The sequence below is a fragment of the Aotus nancymaae genome, unplaced genomic scaffold (genome assembly GCF_030222135.1).
Source record: "Aotus nancymaae isolate 86718 unplaced genomic scaffold, 86718_ANA_hifiasm-v0.15.2.pri h1tg000076l, whole genome shotgun sequence".
Lineage (NCBI taxonomy): Eukaryota > Metazoa > Chordata > Mammalia > Primates > Aotidae > Aotus > Aotus nancymaae.
Window position 1 is genome coordinate 86,756 of NW_026988491.1, and position 14,842 is coordinate 101,597.

The window sequence follows — 14,842 nt, forward strand, 5'->3', positions numbered from 1 at the left end:
TAAAATTATGTGCACATGGTAAAAGTCTATATGATCAAAAGTTACTGTCTCCCCTTATTTTGATTCCCTATTACCCCTCCTCAGAGTAAACTGCAGGCAGGGCGTGGTGGCTCATGCCTGTAATCTCAGCACTTTGGGAGACCTAGGTGGGCAGATCACTTGAGGTCAGGAGTTTAAGACCAGCCTGGCTAACGTGGTGGACCCCCATCTCTACTGAAAATTCAAAAATTAGCTGGGCATGGTGGCGGATGCCTGTAATTCCAGCTACTTGGGAGGATGAGGCAGGAGAATCGCTTGAACTTGGGAGGTGGAGGTTGCAGGGAGGTGGAGGTTGCAGTGAGCTGAGGTTGTGCCACTGCACTCCAACCTGGGTGACACAGCAAGACTCCATCTCAAAAAAAAAAAACAAAACAAAACAGAGTCAACTGCAGTACTTTCTTATTTCTTTCTAGATTATTCTATGCATACACAAGCACATAGGTCACTTTTTTATTGATGTTTGAGATGGTGTCTCACTCCCATCACCCAGGCTGGAGTGCTGTGGCACAGTCCCAGCTCACTGAAGCCTTGAGTCCCTGGGCTCAGGTATTATTCCACCTCAGCCCCCCAAGCAGCTGAGGTGTACACCACCACAACAAAACACCACACTAATTTTTTTGGTATTTTTTGCAGACCAGGTTTCACCACATTGCCTAGGCTGGTGTCGAACTCCTGGGCTCAAGCAGTCCGCCTGCCTCAGCCTCCCAAAGTGCTGGGATTGCAGGTGTGAGCCACCATGCACAGCCTAGATCACTTTTTTTTTTTTTCGAGACAGAGTTTCGCTCTTGTTACCCAGGCTGGAGTGCAATGGTACGATCTCAACTCACTGCAACCTCCACCTCCTGGGTTCAGGCAATTCTCCTGCCTCAGCCTCCTGAGTAGCTGGGATTACAGGCACGCACCATCATGCCCAGCTAATTTTTTATATCTTTTGTAGAGACGGGGTTTCACCATGTTGACCAGGATGGTCTCGATCTCTTGACCTCGTGATCCACCCGCCTCAGCCTCCCAAAGTGCTGGGATTACAGGCGTGAGCCACTGCGCGCGGCTCCACTTTCTTATTTGTCACTAATGGGAGCATATCTTACACCTTGTTTCACCTCACTCTTTTCACTGGCTGTATGATATTCCACTGCATGCTTGATCTATATTTAAGCCGATCACCTGTTGTTGGATATTTAGGTTGCTGCTGTAAATAGTGCTGCCGTGGACATGTTGGTCCATCTATTTTTGTGCACCTTGTCCTCAGGTGTTTGAGTCTGTGGATGAGGTGGAGCAGGTGGAGGCTGAAGGCAGATTGGAGGAGAAACAGCCCAAGATCCCCAATGGGAACCTAGTGAACGGCACTTGTTCCCCAGACTCGGGTCATCCTTCCTCGCATAACTTCTCTTCGGGCTTCTCAGAGCACTCAGAGCCCAGTCTGAGCACAGAAGACAGTGTCCTGGACACCCAGCGGAACACCCCCCCGGTGCTGCGACCTGGGGATGGCAGTGTGGATGACAGGCAGAGCAGCGAGGCCACCACATCCCAGGATGAGGCCCCCCGGGAGGAGCTGGCTGTGCAGGACAGCCTGGAGAGTGACCTCCTGGCCAACGAGAGCATGGACGAGTTCATGTCCATCACAGGCAGCATGGATGTGGCCCTGCCTGAAAAGGACGATGTTGTGATGGAGAGCTGGAGGGGCAGCGAGGCAGAGAAACGTGGCCAGGTGGACAGTGAGGACAACCTCTCAGAGGAGCCTGAGATGGAGAGTCTCTTCCCTGCCCTGGCTTCTCTGGCTGTGACTACTTCTGCCAACGAGGTGTCCCCTGTGTCTTCCAGCGGTGTCACCTACTCTGTAAGTCACCGGAACCCTCCATTCCATTTCCTCCTTTCTAGCTGCGGGAGGGAGGGATGTACTACAAGCCGGTTATCCAGAATGACCCAGGAGTCAGACCTCTGGTTCCTTGCATCTTTTTCCATCGTGGAGGATTCACTGTAGAAACCCATTTGGGAGAGAAGATAATATAGTATTTTTAAAAGGCAGTCTTTGCTGTCAACAGTGCTGGGTTCAAATCCCACCTTCAGCAAGTCACTTCATGCTTCTGAGCCTCAGTTTTCCTATATGTCTCTTACTTCCTTTCCTGAGTGGTTTTCAGAATAAATGAGTTAAAGTCCAGTGTGCCTGCTGCATAGTAAGCACTCAGTCGACAGCAGCCTTCGTTGTGACTTAGGTCCAATTACTTGTAAATATTCAAATTTGGTTTCTTACCAGAAAGACTAAGCCAAAGGACGTCATTTGAAAGGGAGGGTTGTATTCATTTATTTTTTAAAAGACCTTGTTATTTCTTTCAAAGATAGGCAAGCCCATCCAGGGTCAAACACTTAGAAAAGGCTGAATATAAAACCCAGAAGATACCTGCCCCATCTCACCCATTTAACCCTCCCCAGAGGCAATCATATTTACTTATTCTGCCCAGATTATCTGGTGTTGACCCCATGTCTCTGACACACTGGCATTGCTGCTTCTTGATCATTTTTTCTTTCAGTTTTAGACATTTTCTAGTGACTTCCCACTATGAAAGAGGAGGATGGCCGGGTGCGGTGGCTCACGCCTGTAATCCCAGCACTTTGGGAGGCTGAGGGAGGTGAATCATGAGGTCAACAGATCGAGACCGTCCTGGCCAACATGGTGAAACCCCGTCTCTACTAAAAATACAAAAAAATTAGCCGGGCATGGTGGCACGCACCTGTGGTCCCAGCTATTCGGGAGGCTGAGGTGGAAGAATCGCTTGAACCCAGGAGGCAGAGGTTGCAGTGAGCCGAGATTGTGCCACTGTACTCCAGCCTGGCGACAGACCAAGACTCCATCTCAAAAGAAAAAGGATGGTTTAGTTCCCATTTCTTCCCAACCCCCAGCTCTCAACCACACGTGACCCCTTCCCATCCCTGTCCTTCTAATATAGTTAGGTAATGATTTAAATGTGTATAGTGTTATCATATTTTAGGAATATACTGTAAATGTCAGTGCTTGCATTTTTATTTATTTATTTACAAACGGCGTCTTGGTCTGTTGCCAGGCTGGAGTGCAGTGGTGGGATCTCGGCTCACTGCAACCTCTGCCTCCCAGATTCAAGCAATTCTCTAGCCTCAGCTTCCCAAGTAGCTGGGACTGCAGGTGCATTCCACCACACCCAGCTAATTTTATGTATTTTTAGTAGAGACAGCGTTTCACCATGTTGGCCAAGATGGTCTCAATCTCTTAACCTCGTGATTTGCCTGCCTCAGCCTCCCAAAGTGCTGGGATTATGGGCGTGAGCCACCGCGCCCAGCCGCTTGCATTATTTTAGCAGTATAATGCATAAACCATGCAGTAAACTGTTCTCATTTTTGTCTTTCCTGCAAAAAAACAGAATAGTTTTTCCAGATGTGTTTTTATTTTCCTGTTTGCTTTTTCTTAGTTTGCTGCATATTTAAAGTCAATTCACCCCCAGAAGTCTTTACCATTTTCCTAAATCTCTTTTTAAACATTCAGATTCATCAGGTTTTCTGTTTGTTCTGTGTGTTTAAGGAGTTCTCTCTAAAAAACTACTGAGGCCCTGCACTCCACTGCACTGATGTGTCGTTATCGTTCAGTATCTCCTCCATCCTTGTCCTGAGCTTCCTTTTGTATCGCTCATGTTTTCCTTTCTCTTAGCCTACTCTTTGGTTTAGTTGAACCACATACCTCAGTGGCATCCACATTTTTGCTTTTCATTTCTCTTCTACTGTAGGCCTCTAGTCTGGGTTAATTGCATTTTTGTATGAAGTTCCTTTAGAATTTCCTTTAGCAGAGTCTCTCATTTGTATTTATCGTGTGTTGTATGCATTTTGCCCTCATTCTTGAAAGAGTTCCACTGAATATGCAACTCGAGACTGCGGGGATATTCTCAGGACTTTGAAGATACTGTTCCACTGTCTTCCAAGTTCCATTGTTGCTGTTGAAAAGTCAGATGTCTAATTGTCATTCCTTTAAAGATAATCTTTTCTTCTTGGCTACTTTTTTTTTTTTTTTTTTGAGACAAGGCATTACTCTGTCGCCCAAGCTGGGGTGCACTGGCATGATCTCAGCTAACTGGCAATTTCCACCTCCCAGATTCAGGCAGTTCTCCTGCCTCAGCCTCCCAAGTAGCTGGGATTACAAGTGTGTGCCACCACACCCAGCTAATTTTTTTTTTTTTTTTTTTTTTTTTGAGACGGAGTCTCGCTCTTGTTACCCAGGCTGGAGTGCAATGGCGCGATCTGGGCTCACCGCAACCTCCGCCTCCTGGGTTCAGGCAATTCTCCTGCCTCAGCCTCCTGAGTAGCTGGGATTACAGGCACGCACCACCGTGCCCAGCTAATTTTTTTGTATTAGTAGAGACGGGGTTTCACAATGTTGACCAGGATGGTCTCGATCTCTCGACCTCGTGATCCACCCGCCTCGGCCTCCCAAAGTGCTGGGATTACAGGCTTGAGCCACCGCGCCCGGCCTAATTTTTATATTTTTAGTACAGGTAGTATTTTGCCATGTTGGTCAGACTAGTCTCAAACTCCAGACCTCAGGTGATCTGCCTGCCTCAGCTTCCCAAAGTGCTGGGATTACAGGCATTAACCACTGTTCCTGGCCCCTTTGGCTACTTTTAAGATTTTTTTTTGGTCTTGTGTGCGATTATGTGCCTAGGTATGAGTTTCTTTTCCTTAAATGTTTCTTATTTTCTTGGCCTATCATTGAGCCATTTCAAAATTAAGGTTATTGTTCAAGGTAGCCAGGCCAGTACATTAGCAGAATTTGACCTCTGTTCAGTTCTTCCATTCCCCTTGTCCAGTTTTCAGCAGGGAGAGGTTCATGTCCAGCTATAGTGGTAACTCTCTGAGGGAGAATTTTCATCCTGCAAATTAAAAGACCCTCCGGCCAGACGCAGTGGCTCACGCCTGTAATCCCAACACTTTGGGAGGCCGAGGTGGGCAGGTCATGAGGTCAAGAGATCGAGACCATCCTGGCTGACATAGTGAAACCCCATCTCTACTAAAAATACAAAAATTAGCTGGGCATGGTGGCACACACCTGTAGTCCTAGCTACTTGGGAGGCTGAGGCAGGAGAATTGCTTAAACCCAGGAGGTGGATGTAGAGATCGCGCCACTGCACGCCAGCCTGGTGACACTGTGAGACTCTGTCCTAAAAAAAAAGAAACGAAAACCAAAAAACCACCCTCTCAGAAAACAAACAAACAAAATCAAACACCTAACTGGTCCAGGTGGGAGATGTACTTTCAGTGACAACAGGAGAGCGTTAGGAGGAGGAAATAGGACTGCTGCCTCCCCGTGGGGAGTCAGATGTAATTTTTCATTTCTTCCCTTCATCCCCCGCCCTGGTGGCCTATAGCCAGAGCTGCTGGACCTGTACACGGTGAACCTGCACCGCATCGAGAAGGATGTGCAGAGGTGTGACCGCAATTACTGGTACTTCACTCCCGCCAACTTGGAGAAGCTGCGTAACATCATGTGCAGGTGGCTGGTGGCAGCGAGGGGATCTGGGGGATGGGATGGGGGGGTGGGTGAGATGGGGACACAGGGGGCCCACCTAGAAGTTATTTCAGCTTCTGAAGTTGGCATCATACTCACCTAGAATCTTATTTTAGCCCACAATGAAAATTTAATAGCAATAATAATACAGAACATTTATTAAGCACTTACTGTATACCAGCCACTGTCCTGAGTCCTATACTATCAACACTCACTTATTCCTCAACCCTTCGAGGTGAGTATTAACCCCTTTTATATGGGACGATGTGGAGGCTCCAGGAAGAGCCTCATTGCTGAGTAGGCATTGGGCAATGGCTGAGCGGGAACTCAGTGCGACTCTCTGGCTCTCGAATCTGTTCTTTTTCTTTTTTTTTCTTTAAGCCAAGCTCTAAGATGGCTTATTACTGTTCACTAAAAAGATATTATTTCTGTAATCCCAGCACTTTGGGAGGCTGACGTGGGAGGATCACTTGAGACCACTTGAGTTCCTCACAGACTTCAAAAAACTAGAGACCAGCCTGGGCAACATAGTGAGACCCTATCACTACAAAATAATTAAAAAAAAAAAAAACTCAACATTTAGCTGGACATGGTGGCATGCACCTGTAGTCCTAGATACTTGGGAAGTGGAGGCGGGAGGATAGCTTGAGCCCAGAGTTAGAGGGTTGCAATGAGCTATGATTGTACCATTGTATAGTCGCGCCACTGTACTCCAACCTGAGTGACAGAGTGAGACTCCATCTCTAAAAAAAAATGAAAAATTATTGTTGATATTTCTAAACATGTGAAACTAACACACACTTGTTAAAAATCTAAATCACGGCCAGCGTGGTGGCTCACATCTGTAATCCCAGCACTTTGGGAGGCCGAGGCGGGCGGATCACCTGAGGTCAGGAGTTTGAGACCAGCCTGACCAACATGGTGAAACCTCGTCTCTAGTAAAAATACAAAAATTAGCTGGACATGGTGGTGTGCACCTGTAATCCCAGCTACTCAGGAGGCTGAGTCAGGAGAATTGCTTGAACCCAGGAGGTGGAGGTTGCAGTGAGCTGCAATCATGGCATTGCACTCCAGCCTGGGAGACAGAGTGAGACTCTGTCTCCAAAAAAAAAAAAAAAAAAAAAAACTAAATCAGTCACAACTCTAATTCCTGCACTTTGGGAGGCCAAGACAGGAGGATCGCTTGAGGTCAGGAGTTTGAGACCAGCCTGGGCAACATAACAAGACCCCATCTCTACAAAAGTTTTAATAAATTAGCCAGTCATGATGATGTGTGCCTGTAGTCCTAGCTACCTTGGGAGGCTGAGGGGGCAGGATGGTTTGAGCCTGGGAGGTTGAGGCTGCAATGGACTGTGATCACACCACTGCACTGCAGCCTGGGCAATCAAAGAAATTAGAAGTTCATAAGATAGAAAAAGAAACTTCTCCTTTCATCTCTGTCCGTCAGTGCCTCTTACCCAGAATTAATGACTCCTAACAATTTGGTAATATCTAATGGATTGTATATTGTATAACAGAATATGAATGTACTTTTTTTTTTTTGAGACAGAGTCTTGTTCTGTCACCAGGCACCAGGCTAGAGGGCAGTGGCACGATCTCGGCTCACTACAACCTCTGCCTCCCGTGTTCAAGCAATTCTCCTGCCTCAGCCTCCCGAGTAGCTGGGACTACAGGCACATGCCACCATGCCCAGCTAATTTTTGTATTTTTTAGTAGAGAGGGGGTTTCACCATGTTGGCCAGGATGGTTTCGATCTCTTGACCTCATGATCCGCCCACCTCGGCCTCCCAAAGAGCTGGCATTACAGGCATGAGCCACCGTGCCTGGCCTACTTTTTTTTTTTTTTTAATGGAGACGGAGTCTTGTTCTGTCACCCAGACTGGAGTACAGTGGTGCTATCTTGGCTCATTGCAACCTCCACCTCCTGGGTTCAAGCAGTTCTCCTACCTCAGCCTCCCGAGTAGCTGGGATTACAGCCACACGCTGCCACACCTGGCTAATTTTTCGCATTTTAGTAGAAATGGGTTTTCACCATGTTGCCCAGGCTGGTCTCAAACTTCTGAGCTCAGGCATTCGGCCCGCCTCAGCATCCCAAAGTGCTAGGATTACTAGCATGAGCCATCGTACCTGGCCTGAATGTACATAACTTTTAAATGTTTTAAACTGTGATATAGAGTGATAAGTGTTATATCATTTTAATGTAACACTTAAAAAGGGCTGGGAAGAAGTAAAAATGAACTGACTTCTCCCTGGTTAAGGCATAAGGAGAAATCCTGGAAGACTTCACAGAGGTGGTGACTTTTTGAGATGGATTTTGACAAAGTTAAGAAAACTAACGAAACCATAGGCCAGGCACAATGGCTCATGCCTGTAATTATAGCACTTTGGGAGACTGAGGTCAGGAGTTCGAGACCAGCCTGGCCAACATGGTGAAACCCTGTCTCTACTAAAAATACAAAAATTAGCCAGGTGTGGTGGCACACACCTGTAATCCCAGCTACTTGGGAGGTTGAGGCAGGAGATTTGCTTGAACCCGGGAGGTGGAGGTTCCAGTGGGCCAAGATTGTGCCATTGCACTCCAGCCTGGGCAACAAAAGTGAAACTCTGTCTCAACAAAACAAAACAAAACAAAAAGAAAAAGAAAACTAAATAAATCGTTTAGCATAGAGGCTAAGATCATATATCCTTTCGTAAGGCCTCCTAGGTTCAAATACTGCCTCTGCCACTTATTAGGTGTATGATTTGGGGCATGTCATTTACCTGTCTATGCTTCAGTCCCTCGTCTGTGAAATGGGATAATAGTGGTCCATATTTCACGTGACTAGTTTGAAAATAGTGGGTTGAGTATACAGTAAGGGCTCAGTAAATACACGCTGTTATTAGCAAGGGGAAGATTGGAATTCCTGACAAAGGGAGCTGTAGGGGAAAGGTACAGAGACATACATTTGTGATTTATTTGTACAAAGTGAATATGTCAATGTAGCTGGAGAGGAAGACAGTGAGAAGTGATGTTTGAGGATGTGAAGATGGGTTGGGAGGAGGTTATTACTCCTTGTAAAGGAGTTTGGGTAACATCCCAGCAGACAGCAAGGTGCTTGTGCAAGTTTTGAGCCTAAAGAGGCCTCCTTGAGTTACCCTGGTGACTGCACATAGGATATTTGAAGAGAGAGATTGGGGATAGGGATGCAGGCAGGAGGCTGAGGAATTGGGGACCGAAGCGGGAGAAGTGGAAGGGGGAGTTGGTTGGAGAGGCAGGTCGTGGCTGCCATCATTGGCCCCTTGTGTCTCTTCTAGTTACATCTGGCAGCACATTGAGATTGGCTATGTCCAGGGCATGTGTGATCTTCTGGCTCCACTGCTGGTCATTCTGGATGACGGTGAGTGTGTCCTTACTGCCTCAGGGCTGGGGGTGCGTTTCCTTTCCACTGCGTGGCAGAGGGGTTAACCTCCCTTTGTGACTCCATGGAGTGGCTCCAGCCAGGTGCTCTGAAGGCCTGTCTGGTGAACCCATCAAGATCCCAGTGAAATAAAAAGTCCTTTAGTTCCGTGGTGCCCCATACTCAACACCCAGGCAGGCCTTCGCTAGCCACTGATTGTATGAGCCTGAATGAGAACAAACAAAAACAAACCCAGACGGCTTCACCGTTGAGTTCTAGGAAGCATTTAAAGAAGAATCAATGCCAATTCTTCACAAACTCTTCAAAAAAGTAGAAAAGGAAGGAACACTTCTTAACTCATTCAGTAAAGCCAGACCTCATGTGAGGACTGGGTGTCTCATTGGCACCCAGACACTAACACCAGACAAAGACATAACAAGAAAACTACAGATCAATATCCTTCGTGAATACAAATGCAGAAATTCTCAACAAAATACCAGTAAACTTAATCCCCCAAGATTTAAAACGTATTATATGCCATGACCAAGTAGGGTTTATCTCCAGAATGCAAGGGTGATTTGACATGCAAAAATCAATCAATTTAATTCACCACATTACCAAAATAAAGAGAAAAACCCACACAATCATCTTAATTGGCACAGAAAAAACAAAATTAAACACTCTTTCATAATAAAAACATTCAACAAACTGGGTATAGAAGGGAGGTAAACGTGACAGAAGGCATCTGCGAAAACCTCACAAATATCGTCAGGCTCAGTTGTGAAAAACGGACACTTCCTAAGAGCAGAAACAGGACAAGTGTGTCTACTTTTGCCACCTTAGGTTCAAGCCCGGGCAATTAAGAGAGAAAAAAAAATAAAAGTAATTCAGATTGGAAAGAAAGTAACACTATCTCTGTTCACAGATAATATGATTTTGCATATAGATCTTAAGTAATAGAAAAAATTAGAACTGATAAACAAGTTTGTCAAAGTGGCATCTGCTTCTGGTGAGGTCCTCAGAAAACTTCCAATCATGGTGGACGGTGAAGGGGAGCCAGCATGTCACATGGCAAGAGAGGGAGCAAGAGAGAGAGGGAAGAACTGCCAGGCTCTTAAACAACCAGATCTCACGTGAACACCATAGAGTGAGAATTCACTCATTACTGCGAGGACAGCAGCAAGCCATTCATGAGGAATCCACCTCCATGACCCAAACACTTCCCACGAGCTCCACCTCCAACATTGGAGGTCATATTTCAACATCAGAATCGGAGGGGACAGACATCCAAACCATATCACTTGGGCAGCAGGGCAGCTGACTTCTCTGTGCTACTTTCTCAGAGGCCCTTGCCTTCAGCTGCTTCACGGAACTCATGAAGAGGATGAACCAGAACTTCCCCCACGGAGGCGCCATGGACACGCATTTTGCAAACATGAGGTCGTTGATCCAGGTATGACTGTCCAGTTCTGCTTTGGACGTTTTGGGGAAACTAAGTAAAGCTTAGTGACTTCAGACTGAGCTATTTAGAGCCAACAGAGTCTCACTCTGTTGCCAGGCTGGAATGCAGTGGCACAATCTCAGCTCACTGCAACCTCTGCCTCCCGGATTCAAGCTATTCTTCTGCCTCAGCCTCCCGAGTAGCTGGGACTATAGGCACATACCAGCACGCCCAGCTAATTTTTGTATTTTTAGTAGAGATGGGGTTTCACCATGTTGGCCAGGATGGTCTCGATATCCTGACCTTGTGATCCACCCACCTCGGCCTCCCAAAGTGCTGAAATTACAGGCGTGAGCCACCACACCTGGCCTCTTTGAAGAGACCAGGTGCGGTGGCTCACGCCTGTAATATAATATATATATATATACACACACACACACACACACACACACGTGTGTATATATACGTGTGTATTATATATGTATATTTGGTTCACTTGGACTATGAAATGCCTATTCATATGCTTTGCCAATTTTATTTGCACATTTTTTCCATCATTAGCGTCATTTTGTAGATACTTTTCTTTCCGTACATTCTTTTTCAAGCATGCTTTTTTTCCTCACTGAATAGCATATCCGATAGCTGGAGGTATTCTTCCACCATCTGTTTTCTTACAACAGGTTTGTTAAAATATAATTTAGATACGTAAAATTCACCATTTTGAAGTGTATGATTCAGTGGCTTTTAGGATATTCACAGAGTTATGCAACCATCACCAATTTGAGAACATTTTCATTACCCCAGAAGGAAACTGTTCACCCGCTATCAGCCACTCCCTGTCCCCTCTGTCTCCCCAGCCCCTGAAAAACCAATCAGCTAGTTTCTGTTTCTGTGGATTTGCCTTTTCTAAACATTTCATATAAATTGAATCATATATTAAGTGGCCTTTGTGACTGGCCTCTTTGACCTAGCATATTGATGTCAAAGTTCACCATGTATGCATGATGCATCGTAGCATATGTCAAAACTTAGTTCGAGGCTGGGTGCCGTGGCTCATGCCTGTAATCCCAGCACTTTGGGAAGCCGAGGCAGATGGATCACCTGAGGTCAGGAGTTCAAGACCAGCCTGGCTAACATGGTGAAACCCTGTCTCTACTAAAATTACAAAAATTAGCCGGGCATGGTGGCGGGCACCTGTAATCCCAGCTACTTAGGAGGCTGAGGCATGAGAATCACTTAAATCCGAGAGGCTGAGGTTGCAGTGAGCTGAGATTGTGCCACTGCACTCCAGCCTGGGCGATAGAGCAAGACTCAGCCTCAAAAACAAGCAAACTTAGTTTGTTTTTACTGCCAGACAATATTAAATTAGATCATATGGTGTGCCGCTTTTTACTTATCCATGTATGTCTTGATGACATTTGAGTTGTTTCCCAGTTGTTGGCTATTATGAGTAATGCTGTTACATACATTCATTCATGTACAGATTTTTATACGGATGTGTTTTTGTTTTGTTTTTCTAGGCAGGGTCTCACTCTGTCACCCAGGCTGAAGACAGTGGTGTAATCATAGTTCATTGCATCCTTGAGCTCCTGGGTTCAAGTGATACTCCCTCTTTAGCCTCCGAGTAGCTTGGACTACAGGCCCATGCCACCCTGCCAGGCTAATTAAAAAAAATTTTTTTTTTTTTAGAAATAGGGTCTTGTTATGTTGCCCAGGCTGGTCTCAAACTCCTGGCCTCAAGTGATCCTCTTGCCTTGGCCTCCCAAAATGCTGAGCCACCGCATTCTTCTCGGGGATACACCTAAGAGTGGAATTGCTATATCATGTGGAAACTCTGTGTTTAAGTTTCTGAGTAATTACCAAACTTTTCCACAGCAGGCACACCATTTTACATTCTCAGGAGCAGTGTATGGGGTTCCAATTTCTCTGCATCCTCGCTAACACTTGCTATTGTCTGTCATTTTGAATTTTAACTATCCTAGTGAGTGTGAATTGGTATCTTGTTGTGGTTTTTTTTTTTTTTTTTTTTTTTTTTTTGAGACAAGAGGCTCACTCTGTTGCCCAGGCTGGAGTGCAATGGTGTGGTCTCGGCTCACTGCAACCTTCGCCTCTCAGGTTCAAGCAATTCTCCTGTCTCAGCCTCCTGAGAAGCTGGGGTTACAGGTGCCCACCACCACTCCTGGCTAATTTTTGTGTTTTTAATGGAGACAGGGTTTCACCATGTTGGCCAGGCTGGTCTTGAACTCCTGACCTTGTGATCCGCTCACCTGTGCTTCCAAATTGCTGGGATTACAGGTGTGAGCCACCACGCCCATCCTTGTTGTGGTTTTGATTTGCATTTTCCTAAGGACTAAGGATGCTGAGCATCTTTCATGTGCTTCTTGGCCATTTGTGAATCTTCTTTGAAGAAATGTACGGTCCAGCCCTACAGGGTCGTGGGGTGTCCCCTATGGCTGTGCTGAGGCACTGGATCCGAGAAGTAAAGAGACAAGACACCAGAAATGACTGGATAAGCGCAGCTGGGCTGGGGGCCCATTGCCACTTGTAAGCAGAGACAGGCGAGGCCCCAAGCATCCAAGCGCATCTGTATTTATTAGGTATAGGTCAGGGGGAAGGATAGTGAATGAGGTCATCTTAAGATAGTGATAGGGTGAAGACAATTACGTGAGCGATAAGCAAAGGGTCCACCTCCATTAGGTCATTGAGGCAAGGAGGTGGGCAGTACAAGGGGCCCACCCCATTAGGTCACCAAGGCAAGGAGGTGGGCAGTGTGCGGTAAGGAGGGTGCAGTCTGCAACATCTCTTATCTAGGGGCAGGCAACTTCTAAGGATTTCTGTGAGAGGAGTCTTCTAAGGATTTCTGTGGGAGGAGTCTTCTAAGGATTTCTATGGGAGGAGTCTTCTAAGGATTTCTGTGGGAGGAGTCTTCTAATGATTTCTATGGGAGGAGTCTGAGACAGCATAATTGCAAGAGAGCTAACAGCGTATACAGCCACCTCGGCGCAATTATACCGGAGGGGTTTTAAGCCCTCAGATGTTCGCGGGATTACCCGCCTGAGGCCAGCCTTCCACAAGAACTGGACGTAAGATACTACAACTCCCTTGCAGGAGGAGTGACTCTTGCTCCAAGCCTGCTATACAGCGAGTATCTTTACGATACTGAACGCTGCCGCCTGGGCTGGCCTGCCATGTAGCGCATGCCCTTTCAGGCAGGGGTGCCACCGCCTGGGCCATTGATTCTTGTCCCGGTATGGCTTTCTCCCTAGTGCACGCTCTGTGCCATGTCTGCTCTAGATACTCCTCCGACTACAAACTAAAATATGATTATATATATAAAAGGAAATAAGTGAGCAGTAAGTTCTTCAGGCAGTAATTGTGCCGGGGGTCTGCTTAGCTCTCCTTCCTCGGTGCCCAGGAAGGGGGTTACCCACAGAGAAATGACTATTCAGATCCTTTCCCATTTTTGAAACTACACCTGGCTGTTTTTTTTTTTTTTTTTCCAAGTGAAGTCTCACTCTGTTGCCCAGGCTGAAGTGTAGTGGCGTGATATTGGCTCCCTGCAGTCTCCACCTCCTGGGTTCAAGCACTTCTCTTGCCTCAGCCTCCTGCGTATCTGGGATTACAGGTGCATGCCACCACACCTGGATAATTTTTTATATTTTTGGTAGAGACGGGGTTTCATCATGTTGGCCAGGCTGGTCTCAAACTCCTGACCTTGTGGTCCACCTGCCTCGGCCTCCCAAAGTTCTGGGACTACAGGCATGAGCCACCATGCCTGGCCTACTGCACCTGGCTGTTAAGGGCTATGTGGAGTCTGGTGTGCCAATGTACCACCATTCATTCAGCTGTCTCCTCTGCTCCAACCTTTTTCCCAGAGGCTGATGCTGCCTTTCCTTCCTTGACAGATCCTGGACTCAGAGTTGTTCGAGCTGATGCATCAGAACGGGGACTACACTCACTTCTATTTCTGCTACCGCTGGTTCCTGCTGGATTTCAAGCGAGGTACAGACTTTAAACTGGGGACCTGTCTCCAGACTTTTGGTAGCAGAACTTTCAGGGGGAAGGATCCCATGGAGATGAGGTTGAGGGGTTTGCAGCAGAGGCAGCAGAGGAGAGAAGCATACGTTACAGAGTTCAGACTGTTGCTTCGCCTGCCTTATCTTGCACTGGCACTCTGCAGTGGGTGCTGTTAAGATCTTCATCTTACTAGTGAAGAAACCGAGGCTGAGAAGGGTTAACTTCAGAGCTAGGGCAAGTACAGCCAGGATCTGAACACACCTCTTCCATTCGTATCAGAGCCCAAGAACTCTGAAGCCCATGAGGCAGGGTTTATTTCATGCATGTTTCCAACATGACTTAAAAGTGATGTATAACACAGTATCTTGTTGCTGTTGTTCAGATTTGGGGTGATGTTAATAATAATAATAATATCTGACATGGGCTGGGTGCAGTGGCTCACGC

General features: G+C 46.6%; 1 protein-coding gene across 1 annotated transcript in view; it reads left to right on the top strand.

The window, feature by feature from the left end:
- Nucleotides 1–14,842, top strand: part of SGSM1 (small G protein signaling modulator 1) — a 94,062-nt gene that overhangs the window by 73,239 nt on the left and 5,981 nt on the right. Inside the window, exons 19-23 of the mRNA XM_064367862.1 lie at nucleotides 1,289–1,876; nucleotides 5,424–5,548; nucleotides 8,858–8,940; nucleotides 10,284–10,393; nucleotides 14,287–14,383. Coding sequence (XP_064223932.1) covers nucleotides 1,289–1,876; nucleotides 5,424–5,548; nucleotides 8,858–8,940; nucleotides 10,284–10,393; nucleotides 14,287–14,383 — 1,003 coding nt within the window. The remainder of the gene's footprint in view (nucleotides 1–1,288; nucleotides 1,877–5,423; nucleotides 5,549–8,857; nucleotides 8,941–10,283; nucleotides 10,394–14,286; nucleotides 14,384–14,842) is intronic.